We start from the raw sequence: 27,630 nt of genomic DNA on the forward strand, positions 1-27,630 counted from the left end.
GAACCAAGAAGGGGAATGACCTCATCAGACTGCATGGTTACACTGTTCTGTAGTACTTGTTCAGGTTTCTACACCAAAAGTGAGCAATGTCCACTACAATTCAGAGAAACTGGGCCTTGGAGGATAAAGAGTCTACAAATCATGTGATCTGAGGAGTGGTGGACAAAAAATGGGGATATGAAGCTTAGAAACAAAAAAAACACAGTAGCAATAAGTGCTTTCTTCATAAATCTAAAGAGCAGCCAATCAAATTCACTGATGAGAGAATAGAACAGAGAAAAGATGAAACACAATGGCTAAAAGTAACATTACAGACCAGGGGTAGGAAAACCGCAGCCTGGGAGCCAAGTCTGGCCTGCGACTCTTTCGTCACACTGTTCTGCCATCTAATTCTACAGTAAAATAATCCGTACTCCACTATTCAGAGTCCGCTTTTCTCTTCTCGCTTTTGACATGAGGTCCACCCTGGAGAGTAGCCAAACTGTGTCCACAAAAAAGCCATGTGCGAGCCCTGGTGCCAGCACCTGTGCATGTGGCCTCATCTGGAAAAGGGGTCCTTGCAGACATCATGAGGAAGGGTGGACCCGGAGCCCACTGACCACGTCCCTCGAGAGAAAGCGGAGGGAGCCCTGGGCACGGAGACCCAGAGGAGCCGCCCAAGGAAGAACGCCAATGGCGAGGGGGGCAAAGGCTGGAGCGACGCCCGACAGCCAAGGAAGGCCAAGGACCACCCGACCACCTGACCACCGGCCGGGAGAGGAGGGGACAGACTGGGGCGTGACCCGACAGCACACCGGCGCTGGACTTCCGGCCTCCACAAGTGCGAGGGAATGAACGTCTGCTGTTTAAGCCGCCCACTTTGTGGTAACTATTTTGGCACCCAAATGAAACTAAGACACGTGTTGATAAAAATAAACCGTGGTTCAGTGATACACAATACATTTTCCACACACAATACACAACATGCTGTGTTGCTGTGATCTGTCGTGCACCAGCAGCGCAGTGGAACGAGGGTGCGGGATGCGGTCTGGCGCGACTACTCACCGAGCCCTAGGCAATGCCTAAATGAACAAGTGTGGCTGTGTTCCAATAAAGCTTTATTTATGGAGGCTGAAGTCCAAATTCATATAATTTTACATGTCATGAAATATTATTTTCTTGGGATTGTTTTCAACCATTTAAAAGTATAAAAACCATTCTTAGCTCACAGGCCACACAAAAACAGGTAGTGATAGCCCTTGCACTAGAGAAGCATAGTAGGGCCACTAAAGATTCAGTTACAGGAAAGGAGAGTTAAGGTTACTGTCAGGAAACAGTCTTAATATTTTTGTGTTAAAAAAACAACAGCTAATTTCTGAGACAGTATGGCCATTTCACAGAAGACACTGAGCCCGACACTGTGCTCTCCTGTTAGAAGTAATGAGGAAGTGGTTTCTGAATGGAGATGGTGAGGCCTAAAGCTGCTTCCAGGCATCATCTTACAAGTAATCTTATCAACACTTTTCTCCAGTGTCAACTATAACTTAATGTTGGGAGGAGCTTTTTCCTCTCTGATACTAATATGTATTTTACACATAATTATTTGGGTGAGAACACTTCTCACATAACCCAAGAGAAGTCTTTTGCAATAATGTTCAGATCCCCGTTGACTAAACTTATTATATGTCAGAACATTAATTATACAAGTAGTGTTTCAAATATAAAATTACAGTCAGTAAAAAAAAAAATTCAGTTCCAAAAACAATTCTGAAATCCTTTCATACCAAAACCCAACTGGACTTACAGCAGACGATCTCATGACCAACTGCCCCTCGTCTGGCCACCAGAGCCCCCGAGGTGAGGGCACACTCACCTCTTGCCCACCTCTTGCCCAGGGGGCTGCCCATGTGTGTTTCCACCAAGTGAGTTGTATGTGAACTAAGAGTCACTTTGTTAAATCCCAAACCTACTGATACCAGTTGTAATCACACATTTTAAATGTTTCAATGGTCAATAAATTATTCATATGAAAAGTAAAAGACGTTTGGTTAATTCTGTGGAAACTAAGTAGAATACTTCGGAAAAACTCCGTTAACAGTGAGTAACTAAAAACAACCACTAGTAAGTTGCATGAGGGGAAGAAAAATGCAAAAGAATGGAAAAATATAAGATTTGAAAAGGATATCACTTACACTGGTGCTAGAGAGAGAGAAAGCAGAACTAACAGACAACATATAAAGGATGTGGTTTATGAAAGAAAGATTGCAAGGTCAATCAGCAAACCCATACTCAAAGAAATGCCATAGAACCATGTCAAAAGACTGGCAAATAATTGTACATGGATATGCTTTAAATTGAAATTAAAAACTATAGGTTCTGTTCATCACTTTTAAAAAATGATTCCTGGCTTTTTAGATTAACCGACCAATTACTAAGCCCAACTCAAAGCTTAAGAGGGTTTCCAACTTTTTGCAGACCTATTTTTTACCTCATAAAGTGTGTTGTACGTGGTGACAGTCACAGTGTTTGTATGCAACATCAGCCTTTCTCCAAGAAGAGTGAAAAGACTGTGGGTGTGCATGATTTCAACTTTTCTCCTGGAGAGAAGGGGAAAAAAAAAACATGAAACACAGGATTTTCTGATCACATGACATCTGGATAAGAAAGCACATTCTATCAACAGATACAGAAGCTTTTACAAAAAGACAGCTGTGTTATAGCACAGCTGTCTTCTAAACTTCCAACAGTTCTCAAAATAGTTGTGTACACCAAAATGTGAAATACACAAATTATAAAACATTATAGAAATGCTGACAGCTATTAATTCAAAATTTCTAGTATTTAGCAGTTATTTTTATTGGGTTAAAATTTTTGTTTTCCTGTAACACAGAGATCATGGAATTTTAAAAATATTTCTGCCCAAGTTCATAATCTATAAAATTATCTGTGATAAATGTTACGATCTACAATTTAAAATTAGGGTGAAAAGTGAGTACTCTATCCTGGTGATGGGCTCATGAAGCAAAATAATTATACACAGGTTTAGAGGACTTCTTGTTGCTTTTATTTGTGGTCTGCCAAAGGGCTTATTTAAAACAAAACAAAAACAACTTTTCTCCTTACTGTTGGCTCCTTGAACTCTCCCCACCACACCCGACAGTAGGGGAAGAAAAGGGACCCTGCAGCACACAGGTGCTAGCCCTACAGACCTCTCACTCCTGTCACCTCCATAGAAGGTCAACACCTGGGTCTTCCTGGCTCCCAACCTTCAGTGTTTCATTTCTTTCTTTGATTTTCTATTTCTCCCTACTTGGACGTGGCACCTGTGACATGAACTAGTTAGCGAATCACCAAGGCCTCCGACTTCTCTGCTGGGTCCACAGTGTACTCCATGTCCAGCCTCTCTCACTCCTGGGTGTGCTAACTAGCTCAGCCGATGGAGTGTGAGCAGAAAAGCTGTAGACTGTTTTTAGGCCTGGCCCATAGAAAAGGTACCCGCGTGCATCTTCCTTGCTCTTTCCCCAAGCGATGAAAGCAGCAGCCCTTCATCGAGTCAGGGGGTCAGGTGGAAGGGGAAACCTGGGGCTCCAACTCACTGCTTCTAAGAGCCAGTGCCAGCTAAGGAAGCCCATTTGGGCTTTGAGTGAACATAAAGGAAACTGCTATTTCGGTAAGTGACTAAGATTTCTTTAACTCTTCCTGTTACCCTCACTAACACAGCAATCAAGTAAGGAACCATTCATCCGAGTACCGCTCACCTGGAAACCTCTCTTCTAATGCCAGCCTCCGAGCTCCACACTCCACAGAGACTCAGGACAGCTTGTGCCCTCAGCCAAATCTCTGTCCAGGGAGATCAAGACCACAACCACCTAAACCCATGAGGAAGCTGGCATGTTTGTCTTGTGGCATCGTTTGCAAACCACTACAGCAAGACTGAAAAAGGCCAGCTGGCCCCTTGAGAAAACAGGACTACTGCAGATTACGGATTATGGAGACTCCTTCAGCTCAAGCCACAGCCACGAAGAGGAGCCGGAAGCTTCCGTTTGCCCTCAGTGGGAAATAAATGCCGAAGCACTGCCTCTGCAATGTCTGGACCACACAGAGCTGGTCAAGGCCACAGCTCAGCCAATCTCCTACCTGGGCCTCCGCAACTGCAACTACTCAAGAGCCAGGTGTGCTCCTAAAGGATATGCTCTAATGGAAGTGTTTGCTGAGGTGCCGATTCTAGCTTGGGGGGTGGGGGCATTGAAGAATACTCTGCCTAGATGAGGGAAGCAACGGGTCAGGTTCATTCTGCAGCTGGTTTCAGAACGATGCTAACAATGGGTCTCTGATAAAAGAGCAGGTTCTCAGGATTCAGGTCAGGAGGACACTCCTCACATCTTGGACATACTTACCTTTAAGATCAAACAGATGCTGGCCTTTGGTGCCCACTGTTATACCTTTTGAATTTTGCAGGCTTTCTGCCAGCCTGGATCCCAAGTGTAATCTAAGTTTTTGTTTTTAAAGGGTCACCTTTTAGTCTCACCCAAATTTCACATTTATTAGCTTACTAAACAGTCCACTGAAAACATATTACAATTTGCTTCTTCAAAAAGCAAACATGCTTTTGTTTCTTCTAATGATCAAAGGAATACTTCTTACAACAAATTAAAAAAAAAATGTGGAAAAAGAAAAAAAAAAGAAAACCTATAATTCCATAGTCCACAGATAATCAGAATAACAATCAGTTTATGTTCTTCCAGATTAATTGCTAGGTAGAGACACAACTCACACAACATACAGCTTATATCAATAATATGGAAATTATTCTATACAAGGTAGTATATGCCTTGTTTGCTTTAAAACAACAATATATTCTGGTTTTTCAGTGTCATCATATAATTCATTAAAAGAATGTCATATAATTATTTAATCTGTTCACTACTGTTGGACCATGTAGGTTACTGCCAATTTTTTCTATTACATGAACGATTTAATTGTTTTGTATAAATCTTTGAGAAAATCCACTATTATTTCCTTAGGATAAATTCTCATAACTAAAATAACTGGGTTAAAAGCTTTTAAATTTAAATTTTATTTTATGAGACCTTTGCTAAATTGACATCCAAAAAGATGTACACTCATACCTCCATCACCAATCCTCCATACAATAATAACAAAATTTGTCAATCTGATATGAAAAAAAAAAAACAAAAACAAAGCATCTTAGTTTAATTTGGAACAAATGTGGATACATTTTCATACCTTTTTTTTTTTTTTTTTTTTACCATTCATACTACTTCCAAGAACTGCCTAATACCATTCTCTGACCATTTTTCTCTGTTTGGTTTTCCTATTATAAGAACTGTGCTAATATTAAGGAAATGAATTCTTTATCAAATAATTGAAAAACACTTTCTGAATTTTAAGAATCCCCCTCCCCACCCCGAGAAGGCTTTTAATGTTCTTCAATAAAATCTACAAGGCTTAATCTTGTCACTTGTTTACTTGGTGTTAATTTTAGAAAAACCATCTCCATCTTGGGTAACATTTACTTATTCTTTCTCGAAACAACATATTTCACCATAATTATTTAACTAGATTTGTCAAATGATATACAACATAGAAAATCAAGCAATGCAGGGAAATACAAAGCAAAAGTTTTAAAAATTCCACAACCCAGAAGTAACATAATAAACATCAGAAACCTCCTCACGGAGAAGGAGAGGGGAGAGAAAGGGGAAAAGAAGGGGGGGAGAATATGGAGGAAAAGGCAGGAGGGACTCATACAAATGCCATACTAAATGTCTTTTAAATAAAAAGCATCAAATATAATTTTACTCATATTTAACAAACAGTAAAGAAAAAGACATGAAACTGAAAAAAAAACTTGTGAGATTCAGGTGACTTTCTTCAACCACAAATAACTATTTCTTTGCAAACTTACTTACGAGGTTCAAAAATGACGCAATTAACATCCCACACTTTCTGTCACTCCCCACTATTTGTGAGCTACCTTGCTATTTTAAGCTTTAAAATCTTATATTCATTAAGCTTTCAAATACTTAGATTCTGTTCATCGTAACACTGCTACATATTAGTTGTTGGGTCCTGATCTACTTGAAACAAACTCAATTCTTTAACCTTGTCATCACGATTTTGACTTCTTTCTTTCAGCATCTCTCAACTGGATGGATGCGATTCAAGAGGGAATCACAGAGCTGTCTTCTGAATTTTTCTTAGTGCCCATATACATAACAATTTGGCAGGATATAATAACATTCTTGGGTCACACCTTCCTCTCAGAACTTGTAGACATTGCTTTCTTCTATAGGTACTGAATTCAACTATGGAGAAATAAGAGGCCAGCAAATGTTATACAGTTTCACCAAATGACGACTTTGTGCACTGCCTACATTTTTTTTAGGAATCATTTTTATCACTGAACTTCTATTTAAATACTATACACCTCAGTATTGATCATTCTGTGTCAAATTGTCATAGAACAGGGTGTGCCTTTTCTGTACGCAGATCAGTTTTCTTTATTGCACATATTATCTGTTTCATTTGTTTGATTCTCTCCTCCAGAGACACCAACTATCTTCAGGCTATGTTGTGTCTGCCATAAATGATTGTCTCTACATTCATTACATTCCCTAAATCTCTATGTAATTTAGGGCATCAATGTATTTCCTTAGCTCTTCAAGCTACTTTTCTTTTGATTTCATTTTGTTTTTTACTGTCTTGTCTTTTAGAGCTTACTGAATTTATCTTCTTGTAAACTGTTCTGTAACTCAAACCATTCAAGGTAAATTACTTATTTTCCACAGTGTTTTCTTCCAGATGGAGTCTTCCTTTTCCTTTATTCATTTTTTTCCTCTCATATTTGGAAGTATCAAATTAGCATGGTCACCTGGCCCTGTATTTTTACCTTGCTCCTACCTGTGCTCGGTTCTCTCACAATGCAGACCCCTGGCCACTTGTTCTCTCTGTCCATGGCATCTGAGACCTGCTTCTTTTCTCCTGAGATACAGCTTCCAGGCTGGGCAGGTCACGTTCCCTCCATCCTTCTGCAGCCTAATGGCTTCACATGAGCTGGAGAGGCCACCGCTAAGGCTGTGTGCAGACTTCAAGACACCACAGGTCCTGCTCCCTTTTCTGAGACGTGTATTTGATATCCTCTACTACAGTTCAGTCTACTTCAGGGAGGATATTTCATTCCTGTGGGGAAACTGCCTCAGGTTTTGGATGGATTCCCCAATATGAAATAGAAACACCTGGAACCTTCACTTCCACCACCAAAAACCAGCCTCAAGTTCTTCACTTTCTGTGCCATTCCCAACTATTTCCATTAACCCAAAGACAGAAGGAAAGAAAACAGGGATGCAAGGAAGACATCCAGGGATCCTGCTGACTCTGCAGGGATAGGAATGGCATAAAGAGATGGGGTGGCAGCTGCCACTCCAGAACTGTAGTTCTCAATATTGTGCATTCATTGCTTTCTGTAATGCTGCCTTCCTCATTTGGTTGCATATGGTTTTTGTTTGTTTGTTTGTTTGTTTGGTAGGAGGAGGGGTCTCTTTTTTTTAAAATATTTGCTGTTTATTTCATGTGGTTGGAACAAGAAAAATTCATTGACCTCTCTTCATCAACTTTACCTGAAAGTCCACAATTCCAAAGTTTTACTGTCTCTTTGTTGAGAGTGGGAGTAAAGGAGGGAAGATACGGTTTGAGACGACTTTCTTTTTCTCGTTCCAATCCAGAAATTGAAAAATTTCTATCACTGATTATTCAATACTGACATTTTAGCCATGTTCTCCTGTCTACACATACACACATTAGGGTGTCTGGGTGCTTTCCGTTCTGCACCGCGACATGCGACTGGCAGTTCATGTCAGCAGCTTACTCTTCTTTAGGGTCATTTCCTGGTTTAAGGTTTACTACACATACCACAATACACACACAGTTTCCAATCTTTCACTGACATTTTACTCATGTTAATGTGAGTTCACTCATGTGTTAACTGGAGTTAACTTTAGAAATGTTTGTGAAAAATTTAAATGAAAACCAAGATTTTATTTTGTCTTTTCATTAAAGCACCCGGAATAGTTCTTCACTGACTGCAGGTTCTTCCCTTCCTCCCCCGATGGTTTTCAGAAAATGATTTACAATTTTCTTCACATTTACAATTTTACTTATAGTAAGCTCCAAGTATGACTCTTTTAGGCTATATATTAATAGTAAAAAGTATTACTTATTCAACTGATGGGCTCTGTTATACTCTAAAATCTTCAATCTATCAGGACAATTTTAAGCTTATTTGAGGTTTTGATCTACATTTCCTCAAACTTTTACTTTGAGATGAGTTATGGAAAAGCTCTTTGAACTCAGTATAGGAAACTAATCAGGTTTATAGGAAGACAGACTCGAAACACACCTGTAATGTAAAAGACCATACAACAGGTGTGTGGAGAGGTAAACCTGTGGTGTAAGGATGTGGGATCAGTGAGCTGAGGCAGCTATGGTGTAAGGGACACAGGGTCAGTAAGCTGAAGCACAGATGTGGGGTTAAGGGATGTAGGGTCTGTGAGCTGACAGGCACAGCTGTGGTGTAAGGATGTGGGATCAGTGAGCTGAGGCACAGCTGTGGCATAAGGAATGTAGGGTTGGTGAGCTGAGGTACAGCTGTGGTATAAGGGATGTAGGATCCGTGTGCTAAGGTACAGCTATGGTGTAAGGGATGTGGGATCGATGAGCTGAGGCACCAGATTATTACGAAAGCACAACAGAATTATGTTCTGTGCTCTTGCATCTTCACTTGCTTATTCATGAAGTAAGTGATTTACGCTCCACACCTTTTATTTAGGGGAAGCAGTATGTATAAGTATGGAGAAGCAAAAATAATAGTACTTAAAAATATCTGGACCCAAATTATTTTATACCAAGAACCTGAAGTAGACTTCTTTTATGTTTTCCCTTAATTATGATAATTGTACAAGTACTTCGTCATTCCAAATCTCCTCTCCATTTTATCTTAATGAGATTTGAGAAAGTTTTATTCATTTTATTTGTTCCTTCAAAATTATCACTTTTACTTAGTGATCCATTCAACATTTTGCCTTCTGTTTTCCAGTTTAATTTTCACTCCCATTTTTATTAATTTGTACTTCCTAGCTTACTTTGTTGTTCTGTAATTAATGTTATATGAGTACAACTTTAATTTTTAATCTTTATTCTTTTAAATGAAGGTATTTATAGCTGTAACATATTTCTAAGTAAGTTTTCCCTACAATTCATGAATTTGATAGTTTTCATTTTCCTTTTTTTTTTTTTTCTATTCACTAAGGGTCATATGGAAATGTTTATTAACACATAGTTAAGATTTATTTTTATCACCTGATGTTTGCTAATTTTATTGCATTTTGGGCAATAAATGTTGGCCACTAAAATCTCTACTTTGTCATATTTGTTTATTTTATATGTCCAAAGAGATGATGATGGTGACAATGATTTGTTAAATGTTCTGTGGGCACAAAGATATTCTAAAAGGATGTAAGACTGAACATATATCTACTGAATCAAATTTTATAAAAAAATATATATATCTTCAATTTCTCTAAATTTTTACATTGTCTAATCAATTGGTCCAGTTCTAAAAGAGAAATGTTGTATACACCACTATTGTATTTTATCAAGTCAAGTTCTTACTGCATTTTAATGGGTTTTGTCTTATGTATTTGATGCTTTCAGGCTTAAGGTTGTACCGTTCATCAATTTATAGTTCTTTTTACATTTTGATTTGAACTTTTAAGTTCAACTTATTCTATTTTGTGCATTTATTTTCAAATCCCAACTGATCTTTATAGTGCCAACTCATTCTTGTTTTTCTTTGTTTACTTTCCCCATCCCTTTATATATTTTAATGATTGTTTTTAAAAAGAGCAGTAATATAATAAATACTGATGTCACCAAACAGCTCAGAACTAAAATATCAAAATAAAGCCCAACATCTCCACACTGGGCCACGATCCCATTCCTATCACTGTGTTAACGAGTGACAAGAATTTTCTGTATATAATCCCCATGTGTGTCTTTATATGTTTATTAGATATGCACCTATTCTAAAAATTTATAACACTGAATATTTTTGAAGTTTAAATAAATGGTAATTAAGTACCCCTCTACAACTGCCTGTATTGCTTCATATTAAGCTTATGAAATATAATTCTAGGTCACTCATTTTCACTGCTGAATATATCCAATTGTCTGAATATACCTCAATTTATCTCTCTGTTCTGTTGACATTCATTTAAATCATTTCAACTTTTCAGTGCTGCATTCCGCATTAGTGCCCATCTCTGTGCACATATGCGAGAGTTTCTCTATACTTCAAGGAGATAATTACGTGGCCATTGACTATAAGCAACTATCGTCTTCTTTAAAAATGTCAAATTGTTTTCCAATGTGATTGTACCAATATACAATTCCACCAATGATTCATTCATTAAGTGTTAGTCACTGAAAGAGAACACTTTAACATTTTACTATTAAATAGAACTGGGTTAAGTTTTTGGCAGCTATATATCATGGGTTAAAGAAACTGCTTTTTACTCATGGTTTGCTAAGAATTTTTATAATGAATGAGCACATTTTATGAAATATTTTTGTATCCATTATTTTAATTTATTTATAGCTATCCTCCTTTAATTTTCTAAGTATATTATATTAAAAGTTGTCCTGATAGTAAACCATCCTTGAATTCCATTAACTATCCTCAACTTGGTCATGGGATAGACTCAAAAATTAAACACTGATGGACTCTTTCACTGGGGACACTGGCCTTAAATTTCCTTTACTATACAGTCCACACCCAGTTTTGGTATCAAAGTTGAACTAATTTCATTCCAAAAAACAGTGCACAATCCTTCTTTATCCAAACACTGCAAAGTATTTTAAAAGTGAATGAGACTGCTTTTAGGCTTTGATGTTATTCTGTTTAGCATTACTGCTTTCTTTTTCATTAGCTTCTGCCCTTTATTATCTATTAAATTTTGCCTTTTTAGGCTGAGCTAAACATAAAGTTGAGACCTTAGAAAAACAGAAAGCCAAAAACTCCTTTCTTGTTTTTGATATAAATATTTAAGGCAATAAGTTACTACCAGGATCATTTAAGCCAAATCTCACAAGTATAAATATGCAGAATATTCAGTATCTTTTGATTCTAAGTACTTAATAATTTGCATAATGATTTCTTGTTATGTTACTTGGAAGATGTGCATGTACATCTTATTTCCCTATCAGGTTTTAAATGTAAATGAAAAGATCCCATTTTTTTACTTACTTAGATAAGAGTATCTTTCTAAGCACATCACTGCTCCATTCTCCCACGATGACAACTTTAACATACACTAAAATCCTGTAAGGACTTGGGTTAATTCACTGATTTTTCCATTTTGTTCTTCTGCTCTATTCCTGAATCAGTACTATATTGCTTTAATTATTAAAATCTTATATATTTGTTTAAGATTATAAACAAATATTTGTCCAAGTCCCCCTCTTTAGTTTCACTTACAGTGAGGTTTTATGCTTACTTTTCCTCTTCAGAGCTCATTATACTCCCAAAATCTGAGAAATCAAGTCTTTCATCAATTCTGAAAATTTTTCTATTATCTTATTTGAATATTGCTTTTCCCTCATTCTCTGTACTCCTTCTCTATCACCTTTATTGGACTTATTTGAAACCTTCTATTCTTTCTCCGTATCTCTTAACTTCCTTTCATGTTTTGGATTTTTTAATCCTTTTCATTTGGTGCTGCATTATAGGTAGTTTCTTCAGCTCTATCTTCCAGTTGACCAATTCTTCCCCAAGTTTTATCTAATCTGTTTTAACATGTCCATGGGAGTTTTTATTTCAATGACTACCTTTTCATTTCCAGAAGTTATTTTTTAATATTACCTTGTTCCTTTAGTTTTCAGTTTCTTCTATTTTACTTGATTTTCATTTTTGGCACATAAGAATTTTCCTTGCTTTTTCTGCATGTTTGTCTATACATTTAAAAGAATGTTTGACATACTTTATCCAACATTTCCAAGTTTTTAGCTGTAGGAAATATATCAGGATATGTGAAACTTATCCATATATTTTCTCCTCCAAGAATTTTATTAGTCATATGTTAATTGGCTATTTTTTAAACCTTTATCTTTTCTCTCATTTTATATTTTGATCCATGCTTTATGTTCTTCCAGTCCACTAACGTGTATGAATTGGGGGGGGGGGGGGATCATTAGCTAAGGAGCAGAATATCACTTTTTATGTTCTACTTGAATCTCAAATGCTATTAATAAAATACAATTTGAAGTTTCCACCTTAATTCTATTTCAGTGGGCACCCAGTTTGATGATTCGCTCATATTCTCTCTCCCTGCCTACCAGGCCTCTTTAGAAGAGCTGTTATTTTTCATTATTCACACGGCTGAGCTCAGATCTCACTGCTGTGAATTTTAAATGAGAACATTTCCGCAGGTGTTACGAATAGAGCATCTTCTAAACACAACGACCTGTAGTACAACACCTGGCAGGTTCTATGTTCTTTACACCAGATCCTGGAGCACGTCTCCAAGCCTCCCAATAACCTCCTACTCCCACAAACCCAGGGATGGGAAGATTCAGCCCAGCAGCTCAGCGGCCTGTTGTCCTGGTGGTCATCAGATGGAATACAATGCCTACTTTTCTCCAGAGGGACCTCTCAAGATCCGCTGCTTTTAGGTCTTTACCCTAGGGCTTTAACCTCCTTCTCCAGCTGTCTCTGTATCGTGGGAGAGAGATCCCAGGACCAGTTCTCTTCTTTTTTCTGCTGGTCCCCAGCAGAATGCCAACACTTGCTTATAGGTACACATATGAACTAATATTTGGCTAATGAGAGCCAAAGAGCTTGGAAGTCAGAGTAGAGGAGAAGGAATCTTCTTTTGAACTGCCATACTCCCACAACCCACATCACTCCTTTCTGTTAACAGACAATTGGCTCTGCTGGAAAAATTGGACCAATTTCAACTATTCCCCAAAAGAAATGAACCACTGTCAACAGATATTAGGCATACAACTAACAACTACAGAAGCAAGTCGGAACTTCAACTACCAAGAGCACCCTTTTATAATGTGATTATCTTGGAGAATTTACCCAGAGGTTACAATGTTTGAAGTTAAGACATTAGACAAATACACATGGTTGAGAATTTCCACTTCCAGAGTGGACACTTGATCCGCCTTGCGAGGACGTCTTCCAGGCCCCAGTGCCGCCACCCCAGCTGACGCTCCAACGAATAGATGTGTGGTCCCCACCAAAGCCCTGGGTAAACGGCAAATAAATGCGTGCTGCTGCTATAGCACGCTAAGTTTTGAGGTGCTTGGACACAAAGCAGGAGTTAGCAGATCAATCACAGGTGACTATGGCACCACACGAAAGGGATTTTACTACACTAATTTTTCCTATATTCCTTGTAGTTAACACCAACTTCTCTGGCATGTGTGTTGGTAAAATTTCATTGTTGTTTTCTCTGTATGCTTCTCTCATTGTAGACAACAGCTCCAAAGGAGGCAAGTCCTCAGGGATACAGACATGCCCAGAAAACACCCTTCTGTTGAGACTTAAGCCACTCTCTACTGGTTGGGTGGGGGGAAAATACAATTAGACCAATGAACAAACCTTAACTTATCTTTAGGCCACACCAACTTTTTAATTCTGCCTTTCCTTTTTATTTATCTACAGGTATGGGTTTTCCTCTAAACCCTTCTTTAGCTATATCTCATAGAATTTTTTTTTTTTTTTTTTTTTTCAAAACCAGGGGAGAGCGCGAACGCAGTCCCCCATTACCACAAATTATGCAGTCGAGTTTCCCACATTTGGGGAAATCGCAGGGGTCAGCACATCCGGAGTGCAATGGATAAGCCTCGCCCTGGGAAAACCACCTTCAGTGATCATGGTGTCTCCCCTGCCAGGTAAGTATCTCTCATAGAATTTTAATAGTTGTTTTCTAAAATTCTGCAATTTCAGTGTATGTGTTTTCTTTGATCCAAAAGATGCTTAAAAATTTTTAAATTTCCAGGTAGAAGAAACTTTTGTTTTCTGATTTTGTTCTTATTTTCTAATTTTATTGCATGATAATCAGACAATCTTTTTGAATGCTTTGTTTCTACTTTTTGGAATTTTCTTTTTATGTGTATCATATGTCAAATTTTCACGAATGTACCATGGGTGCCTGACACATGGGATAACTTCAACCTATATCAATCAGATTTAACTTATTATTTATATTACTTTTCCCCTTGACATTTTGTGGAGTTTGATAGGTAAAGTTGTAAATTATTAGTGATTGTCTAGTTCTTCTGAAACTTGTCTTATGAATGTTTAACATTATAAAGTATCTTTCTGTAATTTATTGCTTTTTGACCCGAATTCTAATTTGACCTGCTTTCTTTTCATTTTTATTTGTGTGATGTGGTATATCTTTACTGATCCTTTTATGTGCACACTTTCTAAATCACTTTGTTTTTGGTATATTTCTTGCACACAGAGCTGAGTTTTATTACTCTGATTAATTCTGATTTTTTTTCTAATATAGGTGATTTACATTTATTTTATGACAGGAATGTCTGGTCTTATATATGTCATATTTTATTTTTAGCTTTCTGATTTTTACAGGTTTTTTTTAAGACATCCATTATGTAGAATGTTCTTTGTTTTATTTGTAGAGTTCTTTGACATTTTGAAGGCTTTATAATTTTGTTGGGTGGGTTATCTTTATAGCTGTAAAGATATACATACTCCTCTGTGTCTTTAGAGAATGTTCTCTACTGTCAACAATGACAAAATCAGCATTTTAATCCTTGCTTTTTCCATTCTTTGACATCACCAAAGTTTAGTAAATAGGCTTATATTTCTAATATTTCCCAGTTAGTATACTTGTATCCTTGACTCCTTGGACTAAATCTATTTCCCTTCTTGCCTCGGTCCTCTTCCAGTTTATTATCACTGTATCATATCTGCATTATTAAGGGACGTCAAATTTCCAGTTCTGGTCTATCACCCTCATTCAGACATTTGCTTTAGTCTTTATTTTACTGTTACGTGCATTCAGCATTCACCTGCAGTCCTTTGAATGTAGCTTCTTCTGTCATTTCCTAATTGGCTGAACTTTGTCCCTCTGCAATTTTCTCAAGAATTGTTCAGAGAAACAACTACACATGTGGTTAACAACTGTTTGGCAACAGCCTTTCTACTGGAAGGACAGCTTGGTTCCCACTTTCTTCACTTCGGTATCTTATAGCTGTTGTTCTGTTTTCTGTACTGAAGGCTGCTGTTGTCTAAAGCCTAGTATTTTTTCCTTATTTGTGCACTTTGATACAAAGGACTCTTTACTTAAATTTAAAATCCAGTAACAGACCTTCACTTGACCATCCAGGGTTAGTTTCCCCTGGCACATGGTATGTCCTTTTAATATCGACAGTAATATCTTATGGTTTCATTGATATATGGTTTTATATACCTGTTCATGTCCATTGCTTTGCTTTTCTTACTGGGAAGCCATGTATTCCATTGCTGGAACTTCTCTGCCTGCATATCAATCATCGCCTCTCTAATCCTTCTAAACTCTTTCATGTTTCCATCCAATTATATTATTCCCTTTATTTTCATTTTTATCTTCTGTTTATCTTACTATGCTATCCACAGAGTTTATCTTCCTTTAACCTTATTCCAATTTTATTTTCATTTGTGTGGTAGTTTTTCCTTTCAATTTATTTCCAAAGTTTTGTTACCTGAGGAGTCAACTCTCCAGTGTTATCCTACCGTCTGTTCAGCTTCTTAAATTCTTCTTTAATGGTTGTCCCTCAGCAGAGGCAAATCACTTCTTTGTTTTCTTTAATTTATGGTAAAAATTGCAATCACGCTGTCACCTGCTCCATCGGGACACTTTTCTGGTAAGCGCTCTTCCTCTCCCAGCTAGCCGTGCTTCGCTAGCCGTGCTTCTCCTTCCCACGCTTCCTGTGAGCTGGGCGTCAGGCGCTGAGGCTGCGCCCGCTTTTGCTGACAGAAGCAGCTCTTCCTGACCAGCCGCTTGGGAGCGCTCCCACGGGCACGGACTCGGGCAGGGGCAAGGCAGCCACTTGCTGCCACGGTCCAGGAACTCTCTCTGATACCCCGAAGAAAGGACTGCTTCCTACTAACACGGCTCTTCTACACGGATCCTTTTCTTTCGCTTATCTGAAGCTAATTCGATTCAAGGAGGAGCCTGCTATCAGCCATGCTGTATCCTACTATTTCAAACAAAGGATCTACTTTTGGACCCTTAGGTGAGCCTTTCATTTTCAAAAGTCTTCTTTCACAGACGCTTTGTGGGATTCACTATCACTGAATCCTCTCACCATTTTTCTTGTGTTTTCTCTTCCCTTTACCCTTCACAAATTTCACCCAATCTTAGTAGCTTTAAGCAGCTATTACTCATATTTTAGAGTTCATGAGTTGTACCTATCTTCTAATTTTGCTAACGATTCTGTTTGTGGGAGATACTATTTTATACTCATTGTTCTTTAATTTTATGAACTTTATAGGAGAAAAAGAGGAAAGAAGATGACTTAAGTAACAAATTAATACAGGAAATTGCCTGCTTGTTACTTCTAATTATGTGTTATTTCTGAGTTTTCTCCTTTTCCTATATTTTCAAATGTATTTTGTTGATGCCTTTTCAGAGGTTGCATCCAGGGCTACATTTCTTTATTAACTTTCTCCTGGTCAACGTCATCTTCTTAATCAGAGTTGAATGAGCACCCTGTTACTCCTTCAAATCCCCCTCAGCCCCCAGTATCTGTCTCCTAGCATGCTTACAGTTCCTCATCTTTGCACCACCCTTTTCTACAATCTTGCCTTTGTGTGAACTATTCTCTATACCCGTAATATCTCGATCCTCCCTTACATGACTACTGAGTTGGCACCAAAATGAAAACAGGATCTTATCTTCTGGACTGACTGGCAAGGGAGAGATGTCTCATCCTGGAAGGGGCCCAGTTTCTATCAGTGTAACCAAGAAACGCTTTGTAATTTAAACACCAGAAAGTTTGGGTAACAGTGAAGTTCTGAGAGGAAACCCCATCTAGCAACAATCAAATGACTTGGGTTCAACCGTAAAGGAGATGGATTTACACCAAGAATATTCATGCAGTGGACAACACAGTACAAAGTACTAGCATTGTATCAGTATTTGCTGCTTATGTGGAAAGTATTTAAAGTATCTGAGTTCTGCACTTTGGGGAAGCAAAGAGGTATTCTAGGATCTTCAAATCACAAAAGCAATCAACAAGCCTCATTGCTAAAAATGAAAATAAACAAAAAGTAAAATAGTGACTCAGCATGCAAGCAAAAGATCAGCTCTAATAAAACGTGTCGGAGAACATTTGTATAGAAATCCATATTCCTATGAACTTTACTGAATTTTGACAAAATAATTTATTACATCCTCTAAATGGAAAATATTGTTTTCAGGAAACAACTCAAAATAAATTGTGTCATTTGAACTGTGACTTTGTTCCATATTCTACTACTAATAAAACATTCTATCATAAACCATTATACCTTTTAACACAAGGAGCTATTATTTTCCATTGTTTGAATCCAGTCCAATTTTATATGTTAAATTAGATACAGAACTAGTAAAAACATAATTTAAGTATAGTTCTACAATTTGTTATGAAAAACATTAACTTACTTGTGACCTAAATGCTTCAGAAAGTATCCCAGAACCTTCAGAGCTTGAACCCAAATACTTTCACTTTTAGAAGCCAATAATTTGTAGATCACCCTAAAATATAAATGCATACATATTATCTTTTAAGCATTTACTAATAAAACATAAACATTATATACTTTTCAGATAAAGTATAAATATGCAGTCTCTCAGAATTATTACAATTCTTCATAAAAATTAAAAACCAGCCTGCTTTATTCATTTTTCTTTAAACTTGGCCTTTGACTATATATTCAAAAGAGCAGTGTGGTTGGCTGTTGATAAGTATTGCCTTCCAATACACCAAAAAATTTTTCAATATTAAGATTTGAGATTATGCCACACACCCTGTTCTCTGAAAACTGTCCCTGACATCTCGGTCATGGCTAACCGGACCAAGGGCAGACACCTGGCCTGGGAATGTGGACGGGGCATGGGCAGCAGTAAATTCTCCTCACCGGGCTCTTGGTCAGGAAGCGAATTAAAGCAGACCCTGGGAGACAGGTGTGATTTCTGTTCAGAGAGCTTAGAAGGCTGTTCAACGTAAAGAAGGAGGAATGAAGCAACCACACAGAAAGCAGCAAAGAACCTGTTTCCTGATAGCTTTCTAATTCCCGGCTCCAATCTACATGGCCTTTCATAACAACCCCATTATTCTGTTTTTATTTAAGCTAGTTTGAGAGGTTTTCTGTTACTTTGAGTAACAAAAAGCTCCATTAACACATAATCTAACCAATGAAGTCACTTCAAATACTGTATGCAGAGCCATATTCATTACAATATTTCTATGTACTTGACAAATTTTATCCTTTTTTCCTAAAAAAAAAAGTAAATATTTTTCCTTAAGGTAGAATGCAGCAATGATACTATATTATTTTGCAAATAATTCCAGAATTCTAGAAGGTGCCTTTTGGGTGACAATGTGGCTATAAAATTGGCATATGCTTTACTGTGTTAAATATGTTTTTAATAAAATGTAAAGGTATATTTTGAAGGTGAAGTAATCTAGGCAAAACAAAAGAAGAAGCATAATTTTCATATCACTTCAGCAACATATAAAAGGGAACCTCAATACATATACATATACCAACAAGTACTGCAACGTTATCTATTCTACTTTTACGAGTTGCCAATACTTGTTAAAAAAAGAAGAAAAAAATATTGTTGATATTGCTTCATTTCTTTCTTGTTTAATCTACTGAAGAACAAACTATGAGAACAGGCAAATACAAGAATGACTATTTCCCTTGGAAGACGATTTTTTCAAAAGACCCAAATTCCTAAATACATATCTGTTTACACTGAAAATCTATTTTCAGGACTCGTAGTGACTGGCATTAGTTATAAAACAAAGACAAATAAGAGACTAGGAAAGCTACCCATCTAAAAACAAAAAAAAAAAAGGAGAATTCAGGGAAATCATAAAGAAGATTCAACAGCGTAACACTCTTGAGGACAAAGGAAAAGCTGATAGCCTTTTCTCCAGCCTGCCAGGGGACCAGGGGACCCATGGAATCCTGATCCTCCAGCCCGACATGGGGACCAGATGTCCCACGGAATCCCGATCCTCTGGGTGTAACTTTGAGTTGGAGGGAAAAAGTAGAAGACTCCGCTGTGGGGCAACTGAAACTGAAACTAATTATTAAAAACATGAATATGTCTTGGACAGTCATATACGCACTACTTAGGATTTTCTTCACAAGCAAGTGTTTCTTAGGAAATAGGACACAGACACAGGATTGTGATACAATATCAAGTCAATTTACTGCAAAGCAGTTCGTGAATGTTTGCCTTAACATAAGATCACTGGATGAGCCACAGTTCACGGCTCTAGCTCACTACAGCCTACCAGAGAATGGGCCAAACTATTTACATCGGGGAGTTTTCTACTCTTTATTTCTGGATATGAAATGTCAAATCTCTTTAGTTACTCAGTTTAGTGCTGTATCACTACAAAGAGCTTCCTTAAGGCCAGTTAAAATAGCATCAGAATTAAATTAAGATCATTTTCTTTGTCCAATTCATGGTATATATGAACTACAATCAGAATTTTCTCCAAAACATACTTCATACACATTGTTATCCTTTAATGTCTATTTTCTAGGATACTTTTAAGTCATTTAACAATTTCCTATATTTTTAAAAAAACTTCTTAACCGATTTTTTACATCTTTCAAACCATTCTGCACCTACTTTCTTTACTTTTTGAAGTAGAAAAGTGAAGCAGCAAAGAAGGGCCCTTTTCCATCTCTGTTACTGTTGCTAACAAACTGGTAGCACTCAGCGTGTTCAGCTAGTGGCCCACCATGAGCTACACAACTCTTGCATTCACTGTACCTAGTCAATCCAAACACTTAAAACACTATTTAAACTCTACTGATTTTCCCCAATACCGCTCTTCTTTGTAAAATCATATTTGCAAGGTTTCAAAATAATTCAGAATTATATTTATGCATTTCATCATATTAATCCAAGTTTGTACCTTTCATAAGGGTGATGAGAATATTTTCAATTGATCAATTAATATAATAACAAAATATAATGCACAAAGCACTATGATCTGAGGTCAAAATAGTTAAGTATTCAATCTCAAGGTAATTTCAGAATAATTAGTGTAATTGCATATTATTAGGCTTAAGCCATAGGAAATTGTCATTATTTGGCCAAATCAGTTAAGTATCAGCAGTTGCATACAGTTCAACCTAATAGTAAAAAAATATGTATAGCCCTCTTCTACAAATAGATTAGCAACCCCACAGACTGTTTACCTAAATTAATGTTGTTATCTTAAATTAGATATCCACGTAGAAATGAAGTGATTGCTTCTCAGATTTGAAAAGAAGTCCTAAAAATTTTATTATTTGCTGATAATAAATGACCAAGTAAAAGAAGAAGTAACAAAATCTCTTGACAGTTATTGATATATTGTTTCCAAACTCTTCTTATAACCTGTGGAAGTTTATTTCATTGTAAATGGCATAACCTAGATTTTCTTCTACTCATTCCACTAACTCAGACTCTGGAAAAATAAAAAGGGAAAATCCAAAGAATAGTAAGGGACTAGGTATATTTTTCACCTATCTACACTAATGACTTCATAATCACCAAAACTAGGGTAGACTTTCAAATCCCTTCGCTTCTGGTCTCTGGTTCCAGATGAACTTTCGTCTCTATTGCTCACATCACACTGCCATGGCCTGTTCTGTCACAACAAAATCTAAATAACTCAGCATATATATGGGCTTTCCACACCCCGTCACCACCCCTCTCTCAGGTGTAAACTCCCATCATTTTCTTGAGCTCTGAAATATGCCATGCTCTCTCTTGACTTCCTGCAAAAACAAAAGCTCTTCCCTCTACTTGCAAAGTCCTTACTATAGTAACAACAATTCAATTACTCTTCTTGATTCTCAAGACCTCTTTCTACAGACGTCATCAGTTCCCTTGAGTCGCGGAGGATTAACAGCAGGTTTCTCAGCTTATTCCCTTGTTACATATAAGATTTTGCTATATTTATTCAAAACTTCACAAAAAAGGAGATGAAATGGCACAGATGTGCTCAACTGAAGTCCATAGCAACCCTAACACTGCAATCGTACCGTATTCCGTTTCTTTGATCAAACGCCGGAATCATCGAAGCCGGGTGCTCTGACATGAGAGCCACGAGTAACTGCAACACATCGTGAATATTTTCATCCTGCAGAACATAGGTCACCAATACTGATTAGTTAAAATTGCACTCCAAAGCTGGGAGTAAAATAATTAAAACAGAAGGTTCAGAGCATGTCCTACCTCATGCATCGTAAGTAGATAATTTAATATACTCTGAAGTTCATCTTCTTTGACCCCTCGATCCTAATTTTAAAAAGGTATTTTATTACTTTATTGCTTAATGTAAACCTAAAATTAAAACTTTAATTGAAGAAAGGAATAAAAACAATTATTTTAAAATAAATACACTTAAAAGTAATGATCTTTTAATTTAAATCCCCCCAATTCTTCTTATTTCATAGGCTATATTATTCTGAGTTAAATAAGCAAAAATTTAGAAAACTGCATTTAGTTTTTTTAATTACTAACACTGATTGACATTACCATCAAAAAGTTAATATACTATCACCACATAACTGCACATACTATTTTCTAATCATTACTCTTTCCTTAAAACAGTGCAAATTACAAGAATTTACTATATTAATTTTTGTGTATTCTCTCACAATTTTATTTTCTCTGTCTTGATCTTAATCTTTTAAAAATCCTACTGCTATAAAATACATTATCTACGCTTTCTCCAAATGAAACATGGGCCATTTTCTAGAATAAAAATTTTATGCTGAGTTCCTATACTTAATGTTACCTCTCCATTTTGGCTATATCCTTTATATTTGGGATCTTAAAGAGTATTTAACCGAAAGTTAAGTTCAACAAAAAGTAATACTAAGATTTACAAAACGTTGAAAGCAATTCATGAATTAAAGGTAGCTAATGCTAACTTAAAAATAATTTCAAACTACACTAAAAATTTCTTTTCACATAATATATTGCAAATCTAAATTATAAAAAATTATTTTACCTTTAGAATGAGCTGTTTTAGAAAAAGTAGCATAAATGCCCGTAATGATATAATTTCTTTTTGTGATGGCCGGGGACCATCTAGAATAAAACAGAAAGAAAAAAACAAGGGAAGAACAAATACCCCATGATATTTAATGATATTAAATAAGCTTAATCCAAGTTATGAAGGAACACTGTGAAATTCTTTAATAATTTATATTTTTTGTAAGTATATTTATTGTTGTTAGTGCCATACAATTTCAGTAATATCAGAGAATCCAAACATTAATTCACAGAGTTTTGGCAATTTCAAATTACTCACTAAGTATCAGAGAGGAAGAGGAGAAAATCTTTTTTAAAAATTACAATATGTTACTACTCATTGGTAAACCTGTAATTGTCAGGAATTTACATGAAGACTTTTTCCTATTTTTACTAACTTAATAGGGTCTCCTTTCCTCTCAAACCCAAGTTTTCCCAATATTCCTCGATTTTCTTCCATCTTCAGTTAAACTTGTCTTTATTTAAAGATTGTCTTCATTTTCACCCCACACATTATATAACAAATCATACAGCAAGTGACCCCATATTTTATTGTAATTATTTGTTTTGCAGCCTTTTTCTCCCATAGATTGTGGATTCCTCAAAAGCAAAGAGAGAATTCGTGTCATCTGCATATGCCAAATGCTGTTATGGTAGACACTCAATAAATGCTTACTGAGTGAATAAATGAAAACCAATGTGAAACGTTAAAATGTATAGAACTCTATGATAATATATAAATTTCAGAGTAATCAATTGCAAAATATCTAATTACTAATAAAAATGAGACTATAAAATGATACAAATATATAATATATAGTACACAATAGTTTAACTCTACTTTTAAGAAATGTAGCTAGACCCATAGAAACCTTTTAACATCAAGCTTTTCTTAAGGCCAACAAGGATTATACAGCTGATGTTTTAAAAGCACAACCTCTTTATGTATAACTTGTACCATGCTTATTCACTCAATAAATATTTACAAGTAAGTTATTAATCTGCAAACAAATTATCACCCAAACAATCTATCCCAACTATTTACAAGAAAGGAACCCCGTCCCCCTCCGTATCTTTTGCCCGACTTCCACCAGCAGCTTACAAATCTCCCTTTTCTTCCTTACCAGCACTTTGTATTACTTTTTTCCTAAACCTTTTTCATTGAGAAATACAACACATGCACACCTTAGAAGAAGTGCTATAAAACAAGCCCCTGTATAACCAGTTTTCCCGCAAAGCAGCTGAGCACTGACCGCGGGGTGCAACAGGACCGGCTGGGGAGGACCCACTCGGGTGGGGAGGACCCTGATTTGCAGAACAGTCGACCCATTTCAAGTTACACCGACCAATGGTTTAAGATGCAGTTCAAGACCTCTGGACATTTAACAATTGGCTCCAGGCAGCTCAAGTTCTCAGTCTGTCTGTCCCCGTCGGGACCACAGCCCCTACTCCAGCCCTATATGGATTATTTTAATGATAATTTCCTCACTTTTATTTATATTTTTGCTACCAATTAGTGAAATTGGGCAAGTTTTATATTTCTGTGCCTCAACTGTTTTTATTTTTAGGATGAGGAAAATATTACTGTGTCACAGGATTTTTGTAAAGCTCAAATGAATCAACATATGTAAAGAGGTGAAAAGTAATAAGCTCTAAGAAAAGGTAAGGTTAGGTATAATTACCACCATCATTTATTAAGCAACCCAAAGAGCAGGTTATAGAGAAACAGATACATGTGCATATACGAAATGAATTCCTTTTTTGCAAAATAAAATACAAATAGATTTATAACACAAATATAAATCTGAGTGAAAAAATCAAAGAAGAATAAGCACAACATGAATTCTATTTGTGTAAAACAGAGAAGCTAAACAATCAATTGTTTAGGAATAAATACATATGTAGCACAATAATAAAGCACATAAACAAGTTCCCAAATGAAGGAAAGAAACAGTAAGCACAAAACAGGGTGGTGTGATCTCTGAGGCTGGGGGTGGACAATGGACGTCACGAGTGATGGTGCATTTCATGCCCTTCCTGACATTTGGGGTGCTTGTGTGAGGTGCACTGCACTAGCTTCTATATCATTACACCACTCTGTGTTCATAACGTATCCAAACTGAAGCTCTGAAACGCCTATGATTTAAACACCGTGCACATGCGTGTGTCTCCATGGGAGGGGAAAAGGAGGTAGAGGGGCACATGGCAGGGGGCGCTGGTTAATAAGGGGTGGGGAAGAGGATTAACTTTTCCCTCATAAACCCTTCTACAGCCCCACTCTTTACTAAGAATATCTATTACTGTGATAAGTTGATACACGTAACTGTTTTAACAGTGAACAGAATATAATAAAAATGTAAGAGATAAAGTGCCAAGAGCAAAGTCCAAGCACAAGCCGAGCGCCCCCATGGATGGGCAGCCCTGAGAGGCCAGCGTAGCGCGGTTATAGTGTCCTGAAAGAAAGCGAGACAGTTCACAGTGGTACTGGAAAAGCTGTCATTTAGAAAACCAGGCATTTCAAGTCAGAATTTCACATCCCAATAAACAGCAAAATTAATTTCAGATGGATTAAAAAGTTACAAGTAAGAGAAAACTACAATATGAAGAAAAAGCAGTGCTTTCTCACTTTCCTGCCCCTCTCTGAGCGGTGCTGGAGTCCACGGAGCTGGTGGCCAGGGCCAGAGCCCACGGGAAGTGGCCAGGGCTCATGGGGAGCAGGGAGGCAGGGCCAGGGCCCACAGGGAGCAGGCAGGGCCAGGGCCCAGGCCCATGGGGAGCAGACAGAGCCAGGGCCCACAGGGAGCGGGGAGGGCCAGGGCCGAGGAGGCTATCGAAGAAGGAGGGCGGTCAGTGCCCAGAACATGGCCAGAGCCGAGGAGGCACCTCAGGCCATTTGGACTCAGAGCTGAGAAAGTGCTTGGAGCAAGGAGGCCGACAACGTCAAAGCCAGGAAGGTGATGGGTACATACGTGTGTGTCAGAACATCAGCTTCATAAAGTAGATGGAGCAGACGGGTAAATAAAGATAAAGGAAGACAGATGTCTCACTACTGAAGAAGAAAGCCACAAATGTAGTACATTTGAAAGCTGGAGAGAACAACCTGATGCTGGACTAGAACTGAAGGTACTGGTGCGAACGCACAGTTTTTAATACGGATAGATCCGTGTATGTGCATGTGAATGTGTGTGTACGGATATATGTGCATACAAATGTGTATTTCCCAGATGTGTCCACTGGCAGGGCCTGAAAGCAATAAGCACAATAAACACACCTAAACCCTGGCCTTGGTTTCTCAAAAGCATGTCCACACAAGCAAATCAAGGCTCCTTGGAGAAAGGCTGAATCCAGGGTAGGGGCCTGAAAATATAAGAACATCTTGTGCCAGACAATAAAGAAGTGCTAAAAACTGATGGAGATTTGTCAAAAGGACATAAGAACACTTGGGAAGGGGCCTTTACTGGCCAAATTTGAGACAATATGTGCATCAAAATAAATAATGCTACAACCTAGGGGGTTGACATTTAGCCTTTGGCTCAAATCCACAAAATCACACATTTTTTTAAGTTTCATTAGAATAAGCCACGCCAATTCATTTCACTGTTCCCATGGCTGTTTTCAGGCTGATTGTTGTTACAACAGAGACTTTACAGCCCCCCAATTCTAAAATATTTGCTATCGGGCCCTTTACCGAAAAAATGTACCGACTGCTATTTCACATTAAATAAAATAGAAATCCACAACTCCATAGTGATATAAAAAATACACAAATAAACAAACGGCGGTGGGGGGGAGAAAACAAGTTCTTCTTTGTAATAGGATACAAACTAATAAATGTCTTGGAAAAATCACCATTTGGCAGCCATTACAGTAATAATCAATTCTGGCAAGAGTTATCCATGAATAAAGCAAGCAGGTGAAGGTCTGTTGAAGAACAGGATATTTACATAATCGCGAAGGATCTCTCCACCAAATACTTCTTCATTACAAAGGGGGCAGGAGTGATTTTACAATGGAGAAGGCTAGCAGCCACCACCTAAACCAAATAATCAAAGATAACCTCACCAGTATTGGACAACTGGACACTGTGTGCTTCTTGACAAGATAAAATGAGGCAGATACAGCATGACTTCTGTGTTATTCTTTCCAAAAATGAAAACCCTGAAGCATTCTGAACAAATTCAAGTGAATCCAAATTGAGGAACATTCTACAAAATAAGCAGCCTCATTCTTCAAAAATGTCAAAGTCGTGAAAGGAAAGGAACAACTAAATAACCATTCCACAGTGAAGACGACTAAAGGAACTAGACAACGAAATGCAGTAATACATGATCCTCAACTGGGATTCTGGGCAAAGACAATGACCTTTTTTTTCCTTGAAAGGACATTTTTTTAGATAATTGGTGAAATTGGTACAGGGTCTTTGGATTAGATGATAGTATTGTAGTAATATTAATTTCCAGATTTTAATGGTTGCACGGTGGTTATCTAACAGCATGTCCTAATCTTTTAGGAAATACCCAGTAATAAAACATTGAATAAAAGGGCATCACATCTACAATTTTCTCTTAAAATTACAACCTATATATATATATAGAGAGAGAGAAGGAATAATAAAACAAATGTGGCAAAATGCAAAATATTAGGAAATCTGGTGAAGGGTATACAGGGAATCTTTGTACAATTCTGGCAATTTTTCTGTAAAGTTGAAATTAAATGTTTTAAAGCAGAAATTAATACGCTATTTGATTTGTCTAGAAAAGAGAAAGCTCCACTCCAGCATAGTGGTTAAGAATAAGAGCCCCAAGTCCAACAGGATGAAAACGTCAGTTCTCTTTCTCTCTAACAGTTTTGATTTCCTAATCTGTGAAACGGGAGCGACAGCAACAGCAAACTTACATATGTACTGATATAGTCCTATGTGTATAAATATGTCTATGTATGTATAATACATACAGATGGTTAACAAAATTGACATGTAGAGAGGGCTTTGTATAAAATCTAACTCATGGTGGACGTTTAATAAATTTTAGGCATTCTTAGGTTTAACAGCAATGGAAGAAGCCATAAAAGAACAAAATGACAGATGTGAATGTGAATAACCCAATTTTTAAAGCCCCGGGAATAAAAGACATAAAAGTAAGCAAATAAGTGAATGTTAAAATAGTGAAATGCTTATTCACTCTCAAAAATACTTTTATACAAATATACTATTCAAGGCTATTGTGAGAATGCTGAAAAAAGCATTCTAATGCTCCTAGAGAAACTGCAAACTGGTGCGACATTTCTGAAAAAAAAACAA

The 27,630-nt window shown here is 37.1% G+C and overlaps 1 protein-coding gene and 1 non-coding gene across 8 annotated transcripts in view; both read right to left on the reverse strand.

The window, feature by feature from the left end:
* NBEA (neurobeachin) overlaps window positions 1-27,630 on the reverse strand; it is a 637,956-nt gene that overhangs the window by 444,866 nt on the left and 165,460 nt on the right. For all 7 annotated transcript variants that reach the window (XM_037800588.1, XM_037800589.1, XM_037800586.1 and 4 more), the window contains exons 14-18: window positions 22,309-22,388; window positions 21,528-21,590; window positions 21,335-21,432; window positions 17,718-17,810; window positions 2,468-2,576 (exon numbers count right to left, since the gene is read on the reverse strand). In XM_037800588.1, coding sequence (XP_037656516.1) covers window positions 2,468-2,576; window positions 17,718-17,810; window positions 21,335-21,432; window positions 21,528-21,590; window positions 22,309-22,388 — 443 coding nt within the window. The remainder of the gene's footprint in view (window positions 1-2,467; window positions 2,577-17,717; window positions 17,811-21,334; window positions 21,433-21,527; window positions 21,591-22,308; window positions 22,389-27,630) is intronic.
* On the reverse strand, window positions 13,800-13,964 carry LOC119507528. Its single transcript, XR_005211285.1, has one exon. It is a non-coding gene; the product is annotated as a U1 spliceosomal RNA (small nuclear RNA).

This window comes from Choloepus didactylus, chromosome 12 (genome assembly GCF_015220235.1).
Source record: "Choloepus didactylus isolate mChoDid1 chromosome 12, mChoDid1.pri, whole genome shotgun sequence".
Lineage (NCBI taxonomy): Eukaryota > Metazoa > Chordata > Mammalia > Pilosa > Megalonychidae > Choloepus > Choloepus didactylus.